Here is a 24,472-nt window from a genome sequence, read left to right as displayed (position 1 = left end):
GGGAGAGTCACGGTCTCTAGATGGAGTTCCCCTACTGCCCATGGAAGGCGGCATTCAGGACAATGTTGGGGGAGGCTCAGGGGACAAATAGAGGTGGCTTCTGGGAACAGTGCTGAGATTTGCTTTTCTTTCCCGGTGCTCCAAACCTCTGTTTCATTCACAAAGACTACTTTCATCTCATCTGTCTCAAGGAAGTGTCAAGTCAGAAACCAGATATTGGGCTTCAACAAGCTCATTTGAGTTAATATTTGGCAGGCGGTACTCAGATCTAAGGGCAGCTGGCAGAGTGGGGCCCGGGACCTGGTGGGCAGATGACTCAGGATCCTGGGTGTCCTCACCTTCCTGGGTGGTCATGTGTACTCTGGAAGCTTCCTCTTTGCCTGTAAACGGGCCTGGGGGGAAATCCCCACTGGGTCCTTTAAGAAGCCCAGGGACTCCTGCAAAACTCAGTGACTTCAGCCTAGGGCACAAGATGAAGCCGGGCTTCTCCTGCCTGTTGGTCGTCCTGGGCCTCCTCCACTCAGCTATCATGAGTGTTTGGGGGGTCACAACCACCTTCCCCTCCTTCCCCACCCCTGTCTCCTTCCCTACCTCCAACTTCAGCTCCAGCTACGCCCCTGACTCTGCCTGGTCCACCTCCAGCTCCAAGTCCCAGGTAAGGAGGCCCCAGAGTCTAAGAACTGCATTCTGTCCCTTCCTTTGGCTTTTTGGAGACCTGAATATAATTTCACGGATGGGTAGTCCTGAACACTCTAAAAGATTTACGACTCCCTTTGTTAACTGCAGGTGCCTTGAAAATGAGTTAAAACCCCGGGTGAAATAATTAAATTGTTAGCAAGAGAGACAGCATTTTGGTTCTCCAGCTGGGGGCTTTAGAGAAAGAAATCTAAGCTTTCAAGAGGTTCTCCAACCTGACTGTACTTTAGAATTGGGGCGGAGTGGAGAGAGACTTAAAAAAATGAAGTTGCCTGGGTTCTAACCCAGATACAAATGGTAACGGGATGAGCCCTGCCAGGAGAAGCTCCAGAAAAGTTTGTCTAGTTGATTTGCTGCCCTCGGAGACCCTCGATGTTTCTGTTGGAGCCTTGAAAGTGACTCTGAGCCTTGTTTGCAAGGGAGATGGGTGACAGAGTAGGAGGAGGGGACCCTGGTCTTTGGGAGAGTGCTGTTATACGTGGTATGTCCCTGGAGGAGTGTTAACGCTTTTCAACCTTTCTTGTAAGGAATCTTAAGAGTCATTTTCAGCTCAAAATGACAATAGCAGGAGCGAAAAACAAGACCAACAAACAAATGAAAAGGAAGCAAGGGCTAGAAAGGGTCTGGTCCAGTGGCTCAGCAGGTAAAGAATCCACCCTCAACTCAGAAGACACAGGAGACCTGGGTTCGATCCCTGGGTTGGGAAGATCCCTGGAGGAGGAAATGGCAGCCCACTCCAGTATTCTTGCCGAGAGAATTCCATGGACAGAGGAGCCTGGTGGGCTACAGTCCATAGGATCATGAAGAGTTGGACACAACTGAATAAGCACAGCAGCTGGTCCATGTCACTGGGACGTACAGTGACCTTAGTTTAGGGGATGGATCTCTTTTGAGGAAGCGGGAAGAGGCCTGGAGGGGTGAGAGGTTGGGCGCAGGAAGCATCCTCCACCTCAGCCCACATCAGCTCTGGATATTTCTGTAGGAGTCTTACTCTGTAACAACTAGGCTTTCTGTGCTAAGGCATGATTTCTGTCCTCTGTATTTCTATGATCTTTACTCACATTTCAGGTGGCTGCTTCTGTGATCATTGGACTGGGAGGGCCAATAGGACAAGAGGAGGAAAAGGCTTTTGTTTGTTTCCATGTCACCATCAGAACCTCAAGGCAATGAAAACCATTTGATAACCTCAAGGCAGTTATCAAATTGTTTGCATAGGGCTCAGATAGAAAAGGCAGCAATAATGTTCTCTGAATGACTTTTATAAATGCCATAACTACATTAAGTATATAATATATATTATTTAATCCGCAGAGGTAAGTAAAATTTATGGTCCCATTATAGAGATGTGAAAACTGAGGCTTAGTGAGATAATGTTATCGGCTTAAAGTCGCTAAAGCAGCCACTGATACAGCTCAAACTTAGCTGTTCATATGCTCAGTCACTTCAGTTGTGTCTGACTGTCTGTGACCTGTGGACTGTAGCTCTGTCCATGGTATTCTCCAGGGAAGAATACTGGATTGCCATGCCCTCTTCCAGGGGATCTTCCCAACCCAGGAATCAAACCCATATCTCCGTGTCTCATGGGTTGCAGGCAGATTCTTTACCCACGGAGCCAGCTGGGAAACCCCTAGCTGCTCATGCTTTCCACCATCTGCCTCCACGCAGCTTTCATTTTCAGAGAGAATAGATGAGAAGTGCTCATTTTAAAGAGAATGGTTTGAGAACCATGAATATGCACCCTGCTTCTTTGTAGCCAGAAGACACCTCATTTTACTCCATGATACTAAATGATTTCTGGGGACAACGAGACCCAGTTAGCATTTTCTTTAAAAATGAGGACAGAGTTTGATCACCAATTAGAAACCAGCTTTTGGGTAAGATGATCACCTAAAATACTAGAAAAGAAAATATAAGTCAACAAACAGAGAAATCCAAAGTGTCTGTTGTTTGGTAAGGAAATAAATATTTAAAAGGAGATAACGAATGGTAGTTAAATTATACTTAGAGGCTTTAATGTCCTTCCTGGTTTACTTATCTGCCTCTGGTGAGTTAGTATCGCGACTCCAACTTCTTTTTTTAGAGCAGGCTAGGTGTCACTTCCGCTATAAATCCAGTTTTCTAGAGCTGGCTGTCAGTTTGATGAGCTCTTTGGAAAGTGGTAGAAAACCCCTTTATAGCTGTCATTGAGCAAGTTCCAAACGTATCATTTTCTGTACTTTGAAAATGTTGAGTACCATTATTTTATGCCTTGAATCTTTACAGGCACTTAGACTTGGCTGCTAATTAGAGCCAATTGCAGCCTGCAATCACAAATGTGCACCTCACTTTCTGCTGGCATGCTCAGGGCACTTCAGATGCCTCAGATGGCACCCTCCAAAGTGGGGGTGGGGGCGCTATCATGGCCCTCGTTTCCCAGACAAGGTAAGACTCCATGCTTCACCCCACACAGCAGCAGGCAGAGTCAGAACCATGAGCCAGGTGCTTTTGTCATCAGACTGAGGGACTTGTTGAGAAGAAAGACTCTAAGGCTTTCATAATGACAGTGGGCCTGATTCACTGGGCAGGAATTGGGCCTTATTTGTCTCCTTTAGTCAGAGCCTGGAAAATTGTAGATGCCAGTAAATGTGAATTGAACACAGCTTGAGTGAGAATTGATCAGTGTAAGGTGTCTGTGGGGTCCACAGGGTGGATCTCGTACCCTTCCAAAGGCCAACGGGACACACACTTATTTTTGCTGCCCATCCCCCGCATTATATTCACATAGAGATTAAGCATCTGCCAGGGAGGGAGACCCATCACCATTAGTTTCATCATCTCTGAATGCAAGGAACAGAAATATCTCTAATGGGAAACACTGATCAAACTTATGGACCATTGTGATGTCAGCTGAGCACCCTGGGCTGATGATAAACAGGATGGGAGCTGGGGAGTCCACAGCGCCAGGACAGAGATGTTCAGTGCAAGACGGTGCAACGGCTGTCAGCAGCGCTCATAATTATCTGCCTGCCTTTCAGGCGAACTTCAGGACGAAAAGTTGTGAGCTGGTAGTTTCTAGTGGATTGTCTAGAAACTGCTTGATGATCTCTGCTGTTTGGGGAGTTGACAGAGCTTTTCCAAGAACTCTCAGAATGGCCTAACCCTGTCTTGTGCAGCTAATTAACCTCCCCTTGTCAAAATGCAATGCAAGACCTTTCTTTTGGTAGACAGTTGTTATAATAAGCTATTTCTTCAAAGGTCTATGATATATGGTTCCTCCTGTAAAAACTTTGGCACCCTTAACTGGAGGCTTTCTACCTTCCATGCAAGTGATAAAGCTGGTTCCCAAGAAGGCTGGCCTCTCTAACAGGCTCCTGGTGTGACCTGTCTAGTCCTTATTCGTCCCTGGTAAAGACCCTTCCTTCCCTTCCTCCCAGCCCCGGTGTCCAGCACAAACCTGCTTGTCCTTCCTCTTACTCCCCAAGGTTTGCAGGTGTGGAGTGTGACTGGCAAAACAAGTCGAGGCCAGTGTTAAGAATTAACATGCCATACAGTGTTTGGGGTACAAATAAATGCATATATTTGTCTTCCCTGGTAGCTCAGCTGGTAAAGAGGTCCGCCTGCTATGTAGGAGACCCCGGTTTGATCCCTGGGTCGGGAAGATCCCCTGGAGGAGGGCGTGTATTTTTGCCTGGAGATCCCCACGGACAGAGGAACCTGGTGGGTTATGGTCCATAGGGTCACAAAGAGTCGGACATGATTGAAGCAACTTAGTGTGCACACACAAACAAGCAATTTAGCTTCAAAAGCCTGAATTAATTGGTCCAGGGGTCGCTGGTGGACTAGGTCTTGATTATACAAGCATCCAGGTTCAGCTTGTTTAGGAATTAGGGAAGTTGGTAGACATTAAATCACAGAGCACACAACCTCATCAATAGCCAACTGACCTCTGAAACTTTGAGAAGTGTAGCCTGCATCTCTTCAAATTCTGAAAACCATCCCTTTGCCCTTGGTAGTGTCGGAAAGAGACCCTTCGGACAGATGTTGTACAGGTGAGCTTTGGGCTTGCCGTCAGAGAAGATCATTGAAAGGCATAGTCAGTGGGCTGCCAAGAGTTACTCTGCAAAGCAATTGGAGTAATAAAAAAAAATGTTAATTGTGCCAGGATCCCCTTGGGGAAGTTCAAAGGGGACAAAAGAAAAACAGGATCTTTCAAACCTGTCATTTTAAAATATGCATTGGCACCAAAGTGTGAGCCTGAATATATTAAAGAAACATCAAATATTTTAAAACGATTTTTCAGCAAGTGGTAAGCTGGAAAACTTTTAAAAAATTTGTAAAAAACCTTCAGACTCATACATTGTTCAGTTTGTGACAAATGGTTGGTTTGTTGCCATTTTGAAGGATATTAATTATATATTTTCCCAGGTGAAGAGAGAATGTGAATTTGCACCGTACAACTTCACTGTAACCCATATCTTTGATGTTTTCCTCATGCTTCTGGAAGGCAATGAATTGGGACTGGCATAGAGGTGTAGGAAAGAAAAGGAGTAAGCAGAAGGAAAAGGAAGGGACATTTGCTGATCACCTACCATGTGCCAGGGACTTGGTTTACATTACTTGGTTCCTCTTGGGGACAACCCTGTGAAGTAGATTTTCTCTGTTTGACAGATGAGGAAACCAAGACTTGAAGAGAATTCAGATCCAGTAAATGGCAGAATTAAAATTCAATCTTAGGACTCTCATTTTCCTTACATGGGGACGGTAATCATTTCCTTTAAGACTCTTCTGGAAAGGTGAACCATATGGTTTACTTAACAGGTGGAGAGGTGGCTGACCACTGAATGAGCTGTGCCTGTGAGACATGGCGGCAGCTTTGGGTGTTTTTGGGATTCCATTCATTTATGTGTTGGGTTCCATTTGCTTGCCTCTAAGAGAAGGGGATGACAGAGGATGAGATGGTTGGATGGCATCACCGACTCAATGGACAGGAGTTTGGGTAAACTCTGGGAGTTGTTGATGGACAGGGAGGCCCGGCCTGCTGCAGTCCATGGGGTTGCAAAGAGTTGGACATGACTGAGCGACTGAACTGAAACACTCTTTGGACAAGTCAATTTCTGCCACTCCCCTTGCCAAAAAGCTCATTGCCCAGCTTATCACTGATGTTGAACTTACTTTTATTCGCAGTCATTTTCCAACTTCACTGGCAACAGAGATGACCGTGGGGTCTGCCAGTGCTCTGTCATCCTGCCGGACAACACCTTTCCTGTGGTGAGAGTGGAACGCCTGGAAATCACAGCTCAGACCATCTCCAAGAAGTTCGAGAAAGAGCTTTCTAAAGTAAGCATTTTACTCTTTTTGCCTCTCCCAACAAGATCTTGTTCCGCACAGACCACATGGCTTTTCTTCAGGACTATGTAAGCAGCCATTCTTCACTCCATCAAGGAGCACATTTGCATCTAATGGACGCTTTAGCGTTCGCTTTGCAGTAAACTATGGAGCCCCCCATAGCAGGAGGGGTGAGCGCGCAGGACAAAGACGGGCTGGAGATGATTCGCCCCACAGGATAAACTCTCTTCAACATCCTTCCAGGAAGCCGGAAGAAAGCCTGTAAATTTCAAGCCTGAAACCTTTATTTGGTTCTGTGGTTTCTTCTTCCTTTTGGTCTTCCTCTTTGGTGTCCTGCCAGCTTTGCCTTCTTTCCTTTCCTCTCCTCTGTCCTTAGGTTCTGTCTTCCTGTCCTTGCGTTTTTCTCATCCTCTTCCTATTCCATTATTTCCCCTCTTGCCTCAGTCCTTTCTTTCCTCTTCGTTCTCATTTTGTTTTCGTTTTTCACTCGTTTGGGTCTTCTCTTGCATGGTCTCTCCCCTTCTTTCTCCTCCTTTCCTCCCCCGAATCTCTCTCTCACCTTCCTCGCTCTCCCTTCTTTTCCTCCCTTCTTTCTGTTTCGTCAGTTCACTCTCTTCCATCTCTGCCTCTCTCTTTTTCTTGGAGTTAGCCTCTGTTGTCTCAGCAGGGACATTATATCAGATGCATCTCGCATTAACCCCAAATTGAAGACTTCCCTGGGAATTTGAATCTAGCAGGTCACTCAGCCTTGGTAGAAACCTCCCAAACCCCTGATTACTGCTTCCTCCAGCCCGAGGACATCATATCCCTGAATTAGCCCTTCTCCGAGCTGGTTGGAACAATGAACTTGGCATTCCAGCTTTGACCCCTTTAACCTTTTTAGCCAAGTCAAAATCAGATAGAAAGCCTCCTGCTTTCTGCACAGGTGAAGTCCACTCTAGGCTATCATCACATGATGCATTATTTATTAATAATACCACTCCATTAACTTACAAGGGGCTCTGGCTTTCCTGCAAGATTCAAAATAAATTTTCCCAAGAAATTTCAGCTCCACTACCTCAACATCCAGCCTAGTTATCTTTTAAGACAAAAATTCCAATGAGGCTGAGCCCCTGCTTTCAACCTGAATTGGTAGATAAATATTCTGAGTTTAAATGAGTGTCCAGGAAAATGTGTTTGACGACTCCAGGAGCCCAGCTTCTTAGGAAATAAAATGTCCTTGAATTAATCAGCAGAAAAGGCACAGCACTAAATTATAAATTCCAATCATTAATATTCATAGTCTTATTCCAGCATAATCAAGTACAGATAAGAAGTTATGCATAAAAACATAACAAGTGGAGGAAAATCCTAGGTAAGGATCTTTTCAGTTAGAGTCATTTGCTTTGAAATAGTGGGAGCTACTGATTTGCATGTCTTCTTGGCTGGCAGGGATGTGAAGGGCAGTTTGAAACCCCAGGCTGCTCCAGGGAAAGGTTTGTGAATCTGGGACGCATAATCCTAATCCTGTGAGGGGGGCAGGAAGCATCAGTCTTGCTAATAATTGATGGGGAAGGAGTGTAGCGTAGATGAAGGAAATTTCAATTCTGGAAGTGTCAGGAGCTGGTCCTAAAAAAAATTCTCGACTGAGGCCTAAGAAAGGAATTGACCTGCCCCCTGAGATTTACATAATGGATTCAGGGTGTGCCAGCTAAGGATGACAGCAGTGACATGAACAACTTCCCTCTGTGCTTTTTCTGAATGTTTCCGGTTCTACACTCAATAAACCCTTTAAGGCAGGTAGGTCAGTGTTCTTTCCGCCATGGTAGGGATGGGTCAACTGAGGTTCATACGGGTAAAGAGGCATAAATGTAAAGGTCTCTTGGCCGGCTAAGCCAAATTAGGAATCTGGGTCTTGGAATCTGTCCATTTGTTTTCCCTCTCGGCCACACCGTTACCATCCTCTAAGAAGGGACGCGTGCTTTCCTGGAGGCTCAGTGGTAAAGCAGCCCCCTGCCAATGCAGGAGATGCAAGAGACACAGATTCAAAGATCCCTGGGTTAGGAAGATCCCCTGGAGGAGGAAATGGCAACCCGCTCCAGTATTCTGTCCTGGAGAATCCCATGGACAGAGGAGCCTGGTGGGCTACGGTTCATGAGCTCAGGAGTTGGACATGACTGAGCAACTAAGCACAGCACACACAAGAAGAGATGCAGCAGGTCAATAATGCTTTCCATCCAAAGTTATCTCTTCAGCTGAGGGCTTTTGAGTTCCAGGTGAATTATTATAGCTGTCCTTAGTTGCCTTGGAAATCCCCGTTTGTCTGGAGGCCTGGGGGAATGCCCATTCAAGCAGGCTGGTAGAAAAGGATTTAGACTGCCAGACATTGATTCATTATCTATCAGGACACGAAGAAGACAGGGATGGCCCCCACCTAAGATGCTGAAAGCGTTTGATACTTTGCTGTGGTTTCTGAGATGTCCTCTTGTGACTGTACTTAGGAAGGAGACAGCACACAAGGCGGCTCAGGATTTTTTTTCTCGAGAGGGTATGGTCTTCAGGGCAAGTTATTTAATATGACACTTTTGCTAATAGTCCCTCATGCATGAGAGGGTTGAGGCAGCCAGGGAGACATTTAGGCAACCCATAAACAAACAACATCGATTGAGCGATGTTTTGTGCAGTGAAATATAATAAATTAAAAGGTCAGATTGAAAAAAAAAAGCCTTAAATCACTGTCTGTCTAATAATTGCTGTAATTTATAGGGCACCCACTATACCAGGCACTTAATATACATTATCTCTAGTGTTTGCAATCATCGTGTAAATGTGATACCATTATCCCCAGTTTATAGGAGAAAATGGAGGCTTGGAGAAATTAAGTGATTTGTCCATGAAGTACAGAAGTCTGATTTGTGCTTAGGTGGGTCTCGCTCCACAGTGCTTCATATGTCTTGATGATCAATTCACGCTCAATTAATCTTGTTGTCAAAAACATATTAAAATGACAGTATGTGGCAAAGTGCATTTACTTGTTTTGAATAATCTGGCTATGGTGATGATCACAGGTTTTGAGGAATTGGCAGAAACGTGAGCCAGATTAATTCTTTAGTCTAAAAGCCAGTTGAGCTGCATTCTTGCCTATTGCAAGACCACGATGTAGAGAACAATAGCCAGCCCCCAATGGTTGTTGTTCTGTAGAGTCTGATCCTGAGAAACCAGCAATGATATGTGTGTAACAAATAAAAGAATGAAAAGCTCTGTATGAAGGGCTGAGGGCTTGAAGGCAAGCATAGATGAGTCATCTAAAGCTCATATTTGTAGTGATGGGGAGCTCTGCAGTAACAATGTTGACACAGGGAGGTGTCCCCTTAGGGGAAGATGACCCTGGGCGAGCTGGGCTGCCTCTGCTGAGGCTGCACCTTCCAGAGAGAGCTGGGATGTTTCCAGAATTGTCTGTTCCATCTCAACACTAGAGATCCGTACATGGGAAGGGTTCAGACTTACCATCTCTTTAAATGATTACGGTGCACACCATGAAGTCTTTCTGGCCCATTCTCAAATTCTCCTCTACCTTCTGTCACTCTGTGGATGATTCCAATTTTCCTGAACATCCTGGAGCTATTCTTGAAATGTTAGTTGAGAGAACCTCAAGATTTTCCCCAAACAGACCTTTCGAGACCCTCCACTCTGTGGCAGAAGCAAGGCAGGCCCACCGCATGCACTCTGAGGCAACAAATGTCAGGATCGGCCTTGGTGTGCAGGGTGAATTTGGGAGAGCCACATTTCATTTAGCAGAAATGACAGTTGAATCACTCATTTTTATAGAACAACAGCTGTGATATGCCACCAAAATGTTCCAGGAAAGCTGAGGGTGTTTCATTCGTTCCAAGAGCTGGCAAGGCCAAATGCCAACAAGAATATTCATTTTGTGAACTCCCATTTCTGCCGTGGGTTGGCACTTCATTATTATTATTGTTTTTCTCACAGCCAGAAATCTTATGCCTGATTTTTTGAGAAGGTGAAACCTGGCTACCTTATATCTGAGTTTGTGCTTTTGAGTGAAACTTATTAGGTATATATATATATATGTATATATATATATATATTTTTTTTTTTTAACCTCCTTATCCACCGAAATGTCACCAGCCTTATCAGCCTCTTCTGATGGCAATGAGCATCCATTGCCCGAGGAGATATACTAGCAGTGCCAAGGGCTGTGTTTTCAACTTTAATTAAAATCCTCTTTGCCTGCAGCCTTAGGCCTTTAGGTCTGTGGCCTACGAGTCTACTCTAATTTGTACAGTGGGGTTAAGTGGAAGGGCTAAAATGACAGAAGTTAGGGCTGCCTTTGGTATTAGAAGGATTAGAAGCTGACATCTGGCTCTGACTTCATCCAGGCCCTGTGGATCAGCTACTTGACATTAGCACAGTTTGGAGGGAAAAGCATCACTTCTCTTCAAATTTTTAAAAGAGTGTAAAAACTGGCAACTTTTAATGAGCAGGTCCTTAAAAAAAGCCATGGCATTTCTTTTAGAGATCAGATACTGAAAGAACCACCAACTGTGTTTATTGAAATATCCATTTGGAGATTCCAATTATACACTAAGCCACCAAGGGAATTTTTGGAAGTATTTTAGCTTAATGATCAGACATTCAAATATATGCAACAAATGTGTAATTTAAAGGTCTGATTGCAATAATCAGTTCTTGGAAAAAACTTGGAATAAATATGTGGATGCAGTTAGTGAGATGGGTACTTTATAATAGCACATATCTCACATGTTGAGGAGTAAGTTGGGTCTCTTTTTTAAAATTGAAGTGTAGTTGATTTACAGTTCTGTGTTAGTTCCAAGTGCACAGCAAAGTGATTCAGTTACACATACATATGTATCTGTTGTTTTCAGATTCTTTCCCCTTACAGGTTATTTCAAACTGAGTATAGTTTTCTGTGTTATATGGTAGGTCCTTGTTGGTTACTAAATAGACATTTCTCCAAAGACATACAGATGACAAAAAAAAGCACACAAAAAGATGACAACTTTACTAATTGTTGGAGAAATGCATATCAAAGCTACAAGGAGGCATCACCTCACATCTGCCAGAATGGCCATCATCAAAAAGTCTATAAATAATAAATGCTGAACAAGGTGTGGAGAAGAAGGAAACCTCCCACACTGCTGGTGGAAATGCAAACTGGTACCACCACTATGGAAAACAGTATGGAGATCCCTTAAAACACTTAAAGAAAGAGCTCCCATATGACCCAGCAAATCTTAGACACTCCAGAGAAAACCATACTTTGTAGGTTGAGTCTTTATGGTACTCTGTAGCAGGCAGAGGGATTCAAAACTCATTGCATATGGTAATCAAAGCGGGAATTCTTCTGAGAGCATGTCTCTCTCTTCTAGAAAATAATTCCATTTAAAGCAGTGGTTCTAAATGGAAGGAGGGTGGTGGTTGCAGGTGGGGTGGTTTTGCACCTGGGGAACATTTAGCAATGTCTGCGACATTTTTGGTTGTCACAGCTGGGGGTGGGTGGGTGGGCGCTGTTTGCACTTAGAGGCTAGGGATGCTGTTAAATATCCTACAATACACAAGAAAGAATGATCTAGCCCCAAATGTCAATAGTGCTGAGGTTGAGAAACCCTGATTTAGAGCATGTGTGTTGAGTGGAAGAGGGTGGGCCAAAGCCTGATTCAAACCACTGTAGTTTGGAGAGAGAATATCTTCTCAAACATTAAAGTGGAGATTAAACTGTAGTTGTGAATGATGATCTGAAGCACAATTATTTTTAGTCTAGGCAAGTGTAAAAGTCACCTCCTTCCCTATCATAACAATGAATTCTTTTTAGTTTGTACTTGGATTGATTTTTTAAAATATCTAGTTAAATATATTTTTGATACTTGGCTTTACTTCAAAAAGATTGACCGTGATCAAATAGTCCCTGAGGAGTTGGTAGTGGAGGAAGGCTGCGTGACATCCCCCTGAGAATTGACGTGAGCTGTTTGCCCTTCAGGTAAAGGAGTATGTCCAATTAATCAGCAAGTATGAAGAGAAACTCTTAAACCTAACTGTCCGAGTATCGATCATGGAAAAAGATTCCATTTCTTACACTGAGCTGGACTTTGAGCTGATCAAGGTGGAAGTGAAGGAGATGGAGAAGCTGATCAAGCAGCTGAAGGTCGGCTTTGCCGGAAGCACAGTGATCATTGACCAGTTGGAAGTGGAGGTATGAAATCACTGCTTGCGTATTAGTGACAAAGTCTCTTTCTCTGGTGACCCAGACAGTAAAGAATCTGCCTGCAGAGCAGGAGACCCAGGTCCGATCCTTGGGTTGGGCAGATTCCCTGGAGAAGGGAATGGCTTCCCACTCCAGTATTCTTGCCTGGAGAATCTCATGGACAGAGGAGCCTGGCAGGCTACAGTCCATGGGGTTGCAAAGAATTGGACACGACCGAGTGACTAACACTGCCACTCTTTGGTGAGCAAGTGCTAGGATCTGGAGAGGAATCTTTCTCTTCTGATGTCTAATTCTATACTTGTTCATGACCATCTGGCATGTCCTGTGTTCCACTTTAGATGGATGCCTGGCTTTGAATAGCAAATTACACACATGGGGAACATACTAACTGAGGAGTAGCTATGGTCAGAGTCCCACTCCAGAGCCAAATGACTTTCAATATCTCTAGAAAAAAGATGATATATAAGTGTGAAAACCTCCAAGGCCAAGCTAGATCAGGGGATCTTCTTCATTCTGGGTTTATCCTCATGGGACTTGAAAGTCATGATTTACCTGATTTTGGACGGCCTAGGTCTCTTTCCCCTTTCCAATGAGCATATAATCTTTAATCCCTCTTGGAACATTTCTCCACATACTGGCAAGTCTCTTTAAAGGAGTTTCTTGTAAGTACGTTTTTCTGAAGGCTTTTAAGCTCTGTGAATAAAGGCCATTCCATTAATATTAGGCTTGGATAATTTATATCAATGAGGAGTTTCCTAGCACAGTCATGACATGGACTATCATTGAGAATTCCAGGTCTGTGTTTTAGGATTCAGGCTTTCTCTGGCCCTTACCATTCATTAGGAACTTAATTATAATATGGCATGAGTAAACACGAGTTTACAGAGGAAGGTTGTCAGAGATGAACTTTAATGGACATTTGGGGATGCTTCGATGGAACCTGTCCTCCGTCATTACAGCTTTTAAAATCTTCGCCATTTTCTTCTTGTCACACACAGCGGCTTGCGATGCGACAGGCATTCACGCTAAACCATGAAATGTATTCTTCCAAATGAAACCGTTCAGGAGCATCTCAGGTGTATTCTCCTGCAACCTTTCCCTAACTGACAAGTGCAGCCCTGGAATGTTTATGAATTACGTTGCACGATAACAGAAAATCACTCTGAATTTTGATTTCCTTAGATCAGGAATATGACCATCCTGGTAGGGCAGCTTGAGACGCTGGACAAAAACAATGTCCTTGCCATTCGCCGACAAATCATGGCTCTGAAGAACAGGCTCAAGGAATGCGAGGAGGCCTCTAAGGAAGAAAATCCGCCCCCGCCCCCTGCGCCAGGTAAGGGTGCGCTGTCTTTCCTAGGCTCTGGAGGAGCTGAAGCTGGGGTGGGGAAAGGCGCTGGAATGGTGGAGGTGAAGGGAGGATGGGATTTTTGCAGCTCTGAGTTTATTCTCCTGTGCTTTTAAATCTCACCTACCCGTTCTACGCATAATCACATTCTGGGGGGCACAGAGAAGTGCAGATGATGAGTTGATTTAAAATAAAATCCACAAGTTGCACATAACCTTTTTGCAGTTGCTAACAGGGAGAACGTCTCTGTGGTGATGGACTGGTTAGCGGGGGCCAGGTGAAAGCGTCTGCAGTCTGCATGACGTCACCTCCGTTGTTTTGGGGATTCCAAGGGCTGGTTGGCCCATTTATCTGACGAGCTGGGTCGTGCCTAGAATCCTCCTTGCCTCTTTTCCATCTCCCCCAACTTCCCTCTCTTCTTCCACCTCTTTATTTCTCCTTCCTGCTCCCATTAAATGCACATGCTATGTAGCATGTCCTAGGATTCAGTGAGGATGTAATGGATGGCCCAATGGCTTAATGGGTCAAGAATCAGCCTGTAACGCAGGAGATGTAGGTTTGATCCTTGGGTCAGGAAGATGCCCTAGAGGAGGAAGTGGCAACTTACTCCAGTTTTCTTGCCTGAAATATTTTATGAATAGAGGAGCCTGGCAGGCTATGGCCCAAAGAGTTGTAAACAGTCAGACACGACTAAGCATAAACTGGACCTACACGTCCAGTGCCATCTTCCTTAGACTGTGAGTTCTTGGAGGGCAGGAATGGTGTGTCCCTCTCTCAGGAACCATCCGTTAAGGGGGTTAGGTGTAGCCTAGAGACGCTAGCCTGTAACTGAACTGCCTTCTTGAATGGGGTGGTAGAGTGTAGGGATCAGGAGCTCGGCATTGGGATGCCAAAGGCCTGAGCTTCCCAGCTACATAGCCACGGCAAAAATACCCTTAATCTCCTCCTTGGTAAAATGGAAGAACAGTACTAGGTACCTTGCAGGGTTGCAGTGACGATTCACAAAACAGTTTTTGAGAAGCTCACAGCTCTGTGACTGACATTTATGCACTGGCGATTGTTATTGCATTAATGCGGATAATTAAAGTGAACACCTTGCTGCAAACAAAAGCAGATTGCTTGGGGCTGGTGCATGGGGATGACCCAGAGAGATGTTGTGGGAGGGAGGTGGGAGGGGGGGTCATGTTTGGGAACGCATGTAAGAATTAAAGATTTTAAAATTTAAAAAATTAAAAAAAAAAAAAGCAGATCTAGATCCCTGTGCCTTTCAGCACATCCCTCCCGGTGAACTAAAGCCGTAGCGTCCAGCCCTGGAGCCGGAGTCACAGAGAAGCTCTCTCTGCAAGTCCTGAGCATCTCAGCCTTAATGGGGATGGTATCCGTTCACCAAATCATACAGCTCTTGCGATTCTCATTCACTCTTATTGTCACAAGCTGCTTCCTTTCAGGCCATGCATTTCTGGGTCCATGTCACCGTCACGGATTTCTTTAAGGTTTTAATCAAATACTGCCATTGGTATAATCCTCTTGGTGCCGTTCAGAGGCCTATCTTTCCTTCCTCTGCGGTTGAGGCTCTGTCACAGTATGACCCGCAGAGGAGGTCTTGTTCTCTGTAATAAACTAGGCTAGGAAACGAGAGCTCGGTCTGCGGGGCCGCGAAGGGCCCCCCGAGGGCAGGAGTCAAACAGTGACCCCCTCTCGATACTACGTGAGCGTGTCTTTCTTTCCTCCCTTCATCCGCCCCTTCCTTTCCCCCTTCTTCCTCTCTTTTTATATTTTGATTGTCATTCGCTTATTTATGTATTATTTTTGGCTGCACCGGCTCTTCGCTGCTGGGCGAGCCTGTCTGTGGCCGCGGTGGGCGGGGCCCACTCTAGCTGCCATGCGCCGGCTTCTGATCGCCCTGGCTTCTCCGGGGGCAGAGAGCGGGCTCTAGGTGCACAGGCTTTAGTGACTGCGGCCCGCAGGCTTCGTTGCCCGGTGCCATGTGGGATCGAGCCCCCGTTCCCTGTCTTGGCAGCTGGATTTTTAACCACTGGACCACCAGGGAAGTCCCCTGTCTCTTTTTAAACCTCAGCAAACTGTCCTCATGGAATAACTTTCCTGGCAGTTTTCTATGCATCCCTTGGAATGAAGACAGCTTAGGGCAGGAAAGAAGGTTCGGGGCTGCCATGTCTCAGAGGACGGGGCGTGGTGGGGAGGGTGCAGCTTTTCCTGGGATCACGCAGGCTGCAGGAGATGGAGCTGACGCTGAGGTGCCAGACCCCTTCCTGCCTATCATCTGGGGACCTCAGGCGTCAGCACCTCAATGCCGGTGATGGGAGAGAAAGCAGACTGCTTAGGACCTCAGGCGTCAGCACCTGAAGGCCGGTGATGGGGGAGAAAGCACACTGCTTAGGATCTAAGAAAGAAAACGGTCAGTCTGTTTTCCTATTTTCGTTAGCTTTTTTTTCCCTAGAACTTTCTCCCAGTCCTCCACACTTAGGCTTTTGTGAGCCAGCCCAGCCCAGCTGTGTTGTTTAAACAAATTGGACGCAGACTCCCTCTCACTTTCCCACAACCTTGGCTGCAGCTGGATCCCTGCCAGGCCGCTTGGCCCTCCTCCAGCTCTGTTCATATTATATTTATGATGTTTATATTAAACTGACTTTTTGTCATGTTTTGAAATCAATTTCTTTCACTCGCTCTCTTTCTATTTGGACTGGTTGATAATGCAGGATTGGAAAATCCCCAGGCACCGCGGCGTTGTTAGCCTGTGGAGACTTTAATTAAAGTTACTCACTATTATGGGACTTTAAAATCTGGCCTGTTTGCTTTTCTTCACTGCAGAGTTGCAGAGAATAAGAAAGAAAGAAAGACTCGCTGCAAGTTTCAGCTATAAAGTAATTCTGCGCTGTCTTGGCCCCTGCAGGCAGCTGCCGTTTGCTACCCCCATGATCAGCTTGATCTGAGAACCAGTACATAGCGTTAGGGTTCGATAAAATGTGCTTTATAGATGCTTTATGCCACAAATGGCATCCTTTTCTGCTTCATTTCATAGAACTTCCTAATCTAAGATAATTGGCCTGATGTTGATTAACTGTTTTCTCTAAAAACAACCAACTTGGGTTCTCTCTGTTCTTCTCCCTGGATCTAAAGGACTGTAGATAGGAAAATGGGATGCGAATGCCTAGGATCATTACTGTTATAGGTGGAGGCGCAAGGCTCTGTGCTGGCGCATAGTAGGTGCACAGTAAATGACCCATGAAAGATGTAAGCTGCTTGGCCAAAATCCCGAGCCAAGGGAAGAGCTGAGCGTTGGGGAGCATACATCCAACAATTCAGAGTCAATTTCATCTTAATTATTTTCTGATTATCACCATTTTGATTGCCTGAGTCTCACAAGCAAATTGTATTCTCATCTTTGCTCCAAGTTCAGTTGCCCAGGTGAGAGGGAGCATTGGTGGATCCAAGATTAAGTTTCCTTCTGTTGAGTGTGCTCAGTCGTGTCCGACTCTTTGTGACCCCATGGACTGTAGCCCACCAGGCTCCTCCGTCCATGGGATTTTTCCAGGCAAGGATACTGGAGGGGTTTGCTGTTACCTCTTCCAGGGGATCTTCTTGACCCAGGGATTGAACCCGCAGCTCCTGCAGCTCCTGCATTGCAGGCAGATTCTTTACCCACTGAAGCATTGGGGAAGCCCTATGTTTCCTCTGCTGGTGTATAATCTTTAGTTTTTTTTTTTTTTTTTTAAAAGAGACTTAAAAAAAAAAAAAAAGTCGAGTTAGAGTATTTTAAAGTTTTACCTTGTGGCCTCCCAGGATATTTTCAGAATACCATGGCAGTGTCTAATAACTTCCATGATGAAGAAGAGATTGCCAAACAAGGCTACCTGGTATGGCGAGTTCCTTGCATTATGATTTGTGCAGTAATTACCAGGCTCTTGGAAGCATTCAGATATGTTCTCGGGTAAAGAGCTAGTGTTTTTATAATTAAAGCTAAGGACACAACTTAGCGATTAAAATGATAACCGTGACAACAAAGGTGAGTTTGGGATGTCTGAACAGCTTTTCATTCCATAATTTAGTGCCACTGTGTGGTTGGTACTGTTCTGGGTACCTGGCTACCAGGATGGGTCCATAAACCTCCAGAAACCACTATTTAATGTAAACCTTCAGTTGTACCATGATGTGGTTATAATGCTGATCATTTATTGAGCTAAACGTACCTGTCTTCCGTACTCTTAACCGTTCTACAGAGTAGGTATTATAATACCTGCAGAGTAGGGTTACAGAGTAGGTATTATTATTTTTTCTTCTAACACAAGGAAGCAGACACTCAGAAGGTTAGGCAAGCCATTCAAGGATGCTCAGCTCACTAGTGCTGGAGCAGGATTGGAACTGGAACCTGTCTGGCAATATTTTCACTGTACCAGGCTGCCTTCCACAGATGCTCAAATGGAGAGAGAGGTTGCACCTGTGATTCCTGGGGTGATAAGAAAGTTCCAACAGCTCACTAACCTGATTAACACCAAATTATCTTGGCTTTCGTGCCTGTGGAGTAGCTGAAAGGGTACTTTTGTTCTCAGTTCTGTGGTGTGTCCTCTTCCATCAGAAAATGCAAAAGGATTTGTTGATCTTTCACAACTCTTGGGTCTTGGTTGGGCAGTGGGTTGTTGTTCCAGTGGCAGGAAAAATTTGGGATAAAGAAGGAAAGGCATGGGGTATCTCAAGTCCTTGAGATGCAGGAAGGGGCTGGGAAGGGGTATGAGATAAGGCAGGGTAGGGAGAGGCTCAGTGTAGACAGGGTAGGGGATGGGGTCTCTCGCTGGGCTAGATGAGATGGGGATGCAAGGCTCTGCGCTGGCAGTGGGCACCAGGCTGCCTGTCAGTTTCATCCTTGTTTCTAGGACAGTTTGCAGCTGTGAGTTGAGGAAGTCTGCTGTAGCCTTGCCACTGGGCTGTCACTGTTGCGGCCACATCGGTAGCATTGACAACAGTAATTTGTTCTTGTCTTACTTCCTCTTCCTTCGTTGGGGGCCAGGGCTATAAAAACGGTCCAAAAGAGTTAGAGGATAAAGGGAGGATAACAGAAAGGACATGAGAGTGCTTAGGAACGATTGTGGGGTGAGGAAAAGAGATTCAAATTTCATACCAGGTGCAATCTTATTTTTTAATTGGAGTATAATTGTTTTACAGTGTTGCATTAGTTTCCTCTGTGCAAAGAAGGGAATCAGCTCTGTGTCCACAGACAGCCCCTCCCTTTTGGCCCTCCCTGCCACCCCCACCCCACCCTGCCTCTCCAGGGATCGCAGAGCACAAAGCTGAGCTCCCGGTGCTATGCGGCAGGTCCGCACTGGCTATCTAGCTTACACACGGTCGTGGATATATGTCAAGCCCAATCTCCCAATTCGTCTCACCCTCCCTCTCTCCCCCTGTGTCCACACACCCGTTTCCTGCATCTGCATCTCTATTCCTGCCCTGCAAATAGGTTCCTCTGTACCATTTTTTTCTTTTTTAGGTTCCACACATATGTGTTGATATGCAATATTTGTTTTTCTCTTTCTGACTTACTTCACTCTGTATGACAGACTCTAGGTCCATTCACATCTCTATAAATGACCCAATCTTTCCTTTTTATGGCTGAGTAAAGTTCCATCGTATATACATACCAAATCTTCATCCATTTATCTGTTGACGGACATTTAGTTGGCCTCCATGTTCAGATATTGTAAGTAATGCTGCAGTGAACACTGCGGTACATGTGTCTTTTTGAATTTTTATAAGAGGTACAATTTTAATCTCTTGGTCAACTTGTGAAATAATAAATGTTACTAGTAGTAGTAGTAGTAATTTTTAAGGGAAGTTTATTTTGGATCCTTCATATCTAAGGATTTCTCCCTCTAGGACAGAACAGTTTATTATCTTTAATCCCATAATAAAATGTTTGACTATGTTATAGCACATAAGTTTTCCTTAAATATTTTGTTGCTGTTGGTTTGGGATATTTCTTTTCCAGGAGGGCAAGATTCAATTAAGCAAACAATGCCTAAGTCTTCTAACCTGCAAGAAAAAAGACTTTCTTTCATTTCCTGAGGGTGAAATGTCGTTGAATAAATAAGTTCTCAGGAAGATATTTTAACTAGAATATCTGGTTAGTAGCATATGGAAACTCAAACAGTTTTTGTTATCATTAAACTGAACACACCACTAACTTTATTTTAATAATTCATGCATTGTTTCATAAACAAAAGCAAACAAGCATTCATCTGAGAGATCACTTTTAGAAGAGGAAATAATACTTTATAATTTTATTTATTATTTCTTTAGTGAAGAGCAGTCTCTTGGCTGAACAAGCGTTGCTTTTTTATTTATGAAATGGTGCATGCATTATTAAAATAAACCCGCGACTGTGTTCTGCTTAATGATATGCAAAATTATTTGAGGTTGGGTACAGAGCAGTTTCATTTCTCTACCTGTTGTATGGTTGGCTGGCTTTCCCACCAACTGCGGATTTATGAGAGCATTTAAGGAGCACATATTTAATTCCGGGACCAAAAAGCCCCAGCAGATTGGAAAAATAAAAGCAGGATTTCTAGTAATGGTTTCACCTCTGAACAGTCCTTGAATGAGGAGGGGTGAGAGGAGAGGCATTTAACAAGGAAAGAAATGGGTCTTTCTGTAGCCATCAGAGGCGGAGACTCAGAGGCGAATGCTTTGCACCCCCTTGCTCCCTGTAGTGTTAATATCGGGCAGTTCTCTGGAGCTCTGATTCTGGCCTGAGCTCACCTCATGTGCCCTCGTGGCTCCCTGAGTCCCTCGACACATTTACAGCCAGGTTCTGTCCCCTCCTTCCTCACCTGCTCTGCTCTAGGCAGCAGGATGAGGGAAAATGACCTCTAATGTACTTAGAGTTGACTTTCCTCTGTAATTCCAATAAAATTTCTGGCCAGCTTTTTAAGGGTATTTATTAAGATTCCAGAAACTGTCTGTTCAAATCTTTAGATAGCTATTATAAAAATACTGGAGGATTTTTATTCTATTTTTTTATAGCTCATAAATGTCTGGGTTGGCAGGCATTTCAGAGGGAGGACTCTGCAAAGGGCCAAAAGGCCCAGCCGGAGTCATTCACCCTGGTGTTTCAGGGAATGTAGATTCAGTGGACCGGTGAGTCTGGTCCCACTTGATTGCACACATTGTGACAACGACGGCGTCAGACTGGGAACGATGACGTGCTGGCCTGTCATTCTGCGGCCCAGCAGGCTATGGCTTGTGAGCCACAAGGCCCACCTTGTAACTGCAGCGAGATGGTCCCCACGTCATCTACGCTTTGGGCACAGAACAGGCAATGCTACCCTAAAATACCTTCCATGACTTCAAAGCTGAAATCCCACCATTAGAGGGCCTCTTAGAGGTCCCTCGAGGGCCATCTTTCTTTTCTTTCTTTTTAAACATTTTTTATTTTGTATTGAGCCAATTCACAACGTTGTGACAGTTTCAGGCGAACAGTGAAGGGACTCAGCCATACAGACACATGTATCCATTTTTCCCCCAAAGTCCCCTCCCATCCAGGCGGCCACATAACACTGAACAGAGTTCCATGTGCTCTACAGTACGTCCTTGCTGGTTATCCACTTTAAATATAGCAGTGTGCCTTGTCATACTGAGTCAAGTAAGTCAGACAGAGAAGGAGAAATATTATATGGCATGCCTTATATATGGAATGTAAGAAAGAAATGATACAGATAACTTGTTACAAAACAGAGACTCACAGACTTAGATAACAAACTAGTCGTTGTTGGGGAGAAGGGATAGTTAGGGAGTTTGGGATGGACAAGGACCATCTTTCGGTATCTTTAAAATGCCACGGTAGAAACTTCCTCTCCTGAGGGTAACATGGGCAGCATTGGTACCTGGTGTGGACATGCCCTTGGAGCCCCAGGGAAGAGGAGAGGGAAGGGAAAGGAAGAAAGACTTGCCCAGGATCGACGTCTTCATCCCAATTCTCCCAGCCCTGGTGAAAAGCACCACTGTGAGTACGGCCTTATCGCAACGGGAAGGCGTTCTCCTGTGGTCTTGCTTTCTTGATTGCTCTATAAGGAAAATGAAATAAAATAATATTGCTGAAATGCATTTCATAGAAGAAAATACATTAAATTCACCAAGTCTTCCCTTTTTAAACTATTGAAAATGGTTGTTCACAGTTCCACTATACCCATTTTCCAGATTGAAGGCCCATCCATGTCAACAGGAGACGGCTCTCTCTAGAACTGATAACATGTTTGCATTGAGACCAAGGCCAAGGGTAGCTTTTGCCTTTTCTCCATCAGAACCATGGTGTTGACAAGAAAAATGTTTATGGATTCCTTTGGTTCTTAGAATGTTAAACTGTTTGTATCTTGTCATGCATTTTCTCTAAGAATGTCCTTTTATTTGTTTTGTTCCTCCAGGGAGCTGTGCGCACGGCGGTGTGGTGAATGTCAGCAAACCAGCTGTAGTTCAGCTCAACTGGCTAGGGTTTAGCTATAAGTATGGTGCCTGGGGTCGGGATTACTCTCCCCAGAATCCAGGCAATGGAGTGTACTGGGTGGCACCTTTGAATACAAATGGGAAAACTTTGCAATATTATAGACTCTACAATACGAAGGATGATTTGCTGTTGTATACAAATGCCCGACAGAATCAAATTACCTATGGCCAAGGCAGTGGCACAGTAGTTTATAAGAACAACATGTATGTCAATTGGTACAACACCCGGAATATGGCCAAAATTAACCTGACCACCAACAGAGTTGATTTGTCCCAAGCTCTCCCTGATGCTGCCTATAATAACCGCTTTTCATATGCTAATGTTGGTTGGCAAGATATGGACTTTGCTGTGGATGAGGATGGATTGTGGGTGATTTATGCAACTGAAGCCAGCACTGGTAACATCGTGATTAGTAAACTCAATGACACCACACTTGCGGTGCTGAACACTTGGCATACCAAGCAGTATAAACCATCTGTTACTAACACGTTCATGGTGTGTGGGGTTCTATACGCCACTCGCACTCTGAACACCAGAATAGAAGAAATTTTTTACTACTATGACACAAACACAGGGCAAGAGGGCAGACTTAACATCATAATGCAGAAGATGCAGGAGACTGTGCAGAGTATTAACTATCACCCTTTTGAGCAGAAACTTTTCGTCTATAACGATGGTTACCTTCTGAATTATGATCTTGTCTTCCAGCACATACCCCAGTAAACGTTCACGTGTTAGGGTGGAGGGAAATCAAATTTTTACTGAAAAAATATGTCTTCTCCCCCTGTTTAGGGGCTGGGAGTGGGGTGGGGAGATGGGGCAGGGCTCAAGATCCAAAATTATATGTGCTTAGTTGTACTATTTGGGAGTTGGGTTCTTCCATGCTAGAGACTCAGGGCATTGCCTTATTGGATGAGCTCTCTTAGAAGCCATCTGCTTCCTGGGATGCATTTCTCAGACTGAAATAATCTGGAATTGTCTGAGGTCTTGGGCATTATGGTTCTAAGGAAGCCTTTGATGAGGTCACATCTGAAAATTAAGGGGCATAAGGAGAGCTTTGTATGGCTTTTGGAGATTCTTTGTACAAAAGAGGGTTCAAGGGCCAGTTCTCATATAACCTGGATGATTCTTCCATACTTGCAACAAATCTGGGGCTTAACAGGCGGATTAATTTCTGAAGCTCCTTGAGGGTCCAAACCTTCAACTTTGCTTTTCTTAGTAGCGCCTGGCATGATGTTTGGTATGTAGCAGATAAGTACATTTAGCGTGCTTGTGTTATATCGATGAAATGCTATGAGTTTTCCAGAGAAAATTCTTTTTCGACATTGAATTGTCTAACCAGTCCCAGATGAATCTACAGAGGAGGCGCTTGTGCTTTTTTTTCTCCTGTTGGACACCTTCATAAGGGTCAGTAGAAGACTCCTGCCTCATAACTTTATTCCAAAGGCAGCTCAGAAGATTAGAACTGGACTTAAACATCAATTCCTCTCACCCTCTCCCAACCCCCTACATAAAAAAAAAAACAAAAAACTATTTTTTTTATGGAATGAATATAAGATGATAAGCAAAACTAATTTTCTTTTATCTCATCATAAACTTTTACTTTCACGATGCTAAGACCACAAGAAAAGCAAATGGCAGTGATAAAATGATAGCCTATTATAAAGCCCTTAGAGCGTATGTTAGATTTGTATTAAGTCATATCAATGGCTCAATGCAATTTTTGTCTTGAAGCCTGAAACTTGTAAGAAAATGACAATTTTTTTTTTTGAGAAAGAAATGTGAAAATAAAAACCATTGAAGGTTTGTAGAACATCAGTGCAATCTGAAAACCTTGCAGGTATGTGTGTGTCTGTGCTTTTGAATGCCTTTATCATCTGGTCTTGGACTATTTCCATTTGATGTTCAGAAGTTCTCGTTGATAGGACTGGCTTCTTAAATGCTGTACTCTGCCCTTTTTAATAAATGATTTAAATGTGATTTGAAAAAGTGTTGTCTTTTGTGTTTTTTCACTCATTTATTTTATTACCAAAAAACCTCTTACCAGTCCACACTTTGCTGTGAGGTTCAGAGAATGGCTTCCTCCCAAAAGCCAGGACACCTAAGAGCAGAGAACATCAATAGCTTTTAAGACTCCAAAGTCAGGCCCGGCTCTTTAGTTTTCATTTCCCTTTAAAATCCATTCTCTCTGGCAGCTTTTGCTGTATGAGCCTGCACTCTTTTCCTCTGAGATATAACCTTATGTACTTATTAATTTGCATGACTGATCTGATTATTTCCAATGTTAGACTATATTTGTGTGGCTTATGCTCCTTTTCCGATTGAGCTATTAACCTGGGTCAGAAGCTTTCAGATCTTCCCCAAATAGGAG

The 24,472-nt window shown here is 44.3% G+C and overlaps 1 protein-coding gene across 1 annotated transcript; it reads left to right on the top strand.

Annotated features, from left to right (window-relative positions):
• The first annotated feature begins 448 nt into the window (after nt 1-448).
• OLFM4 (olfactomedin 4) lies at nt 449-24,090 on the top strand. Its single transcript, XM_012184324.4, has 5 exons — nt 449-655; nt 5,860-6,012; nt 12,020-12,232; nt 13,427-13,580; nt 22,022-24,090. Exons 1-5 carry the CDS (start codon nt 473-475, stop codon nt 22,822-22,824), a joined length of 1,506 nt encoding a protein of 501 aa, XP_012039714.3. The 5' UTR covers nt 449-472; the 3' UTR covers nt 22,825-24,090.
• Nucleotides 24,091-24,472: the final 382 nt, after the last annotated feature.

This window comes from Ovis aries, chromosome 10 (assembly GCF_016772045.2).
Source record: "Ovis aries strain OAR_USU_Benz2616 breed Rambouillet chromosome 10, ARS-UI_Ramb_v3.0, whole genome shotgun sequence".
NCBI classification, from domain to species: domain Eukaryota; kingdom Metazoa; phylum Chordata; class Mammalia; order Artiodactyla; family Bovidae; genus Ovis; species Ovis aries.
This window is presented reverse-complemented; position numbering and strand designations above follow the sequence as displayed.

Bases quoted from the DNA above. Each gene is read 5' to 3' on its own strand.
- OLFM4 (XM_012184324.4), top strand. From the start codon at position 473: ATGAAGCCGGGCTTCTCCTGCCTGTTGGTCGTCCTGGGCCTCCTCCAC. The intron at 12,233-13,426 runs GTATGAAATCAC...TGATTTCCTTAG, and splicing joins TTGACCAGTTGGAAGTGGAG to ATCAGGAATATGACCATCCT. The intron at 13,581-22,021 runs GTAAGGGTGCGC...TTGTTCCTCCAG, and splicing joins GCCCCCGCCCCCTGCGCCAG to GGAGCTGTGCGCACGGCGGT.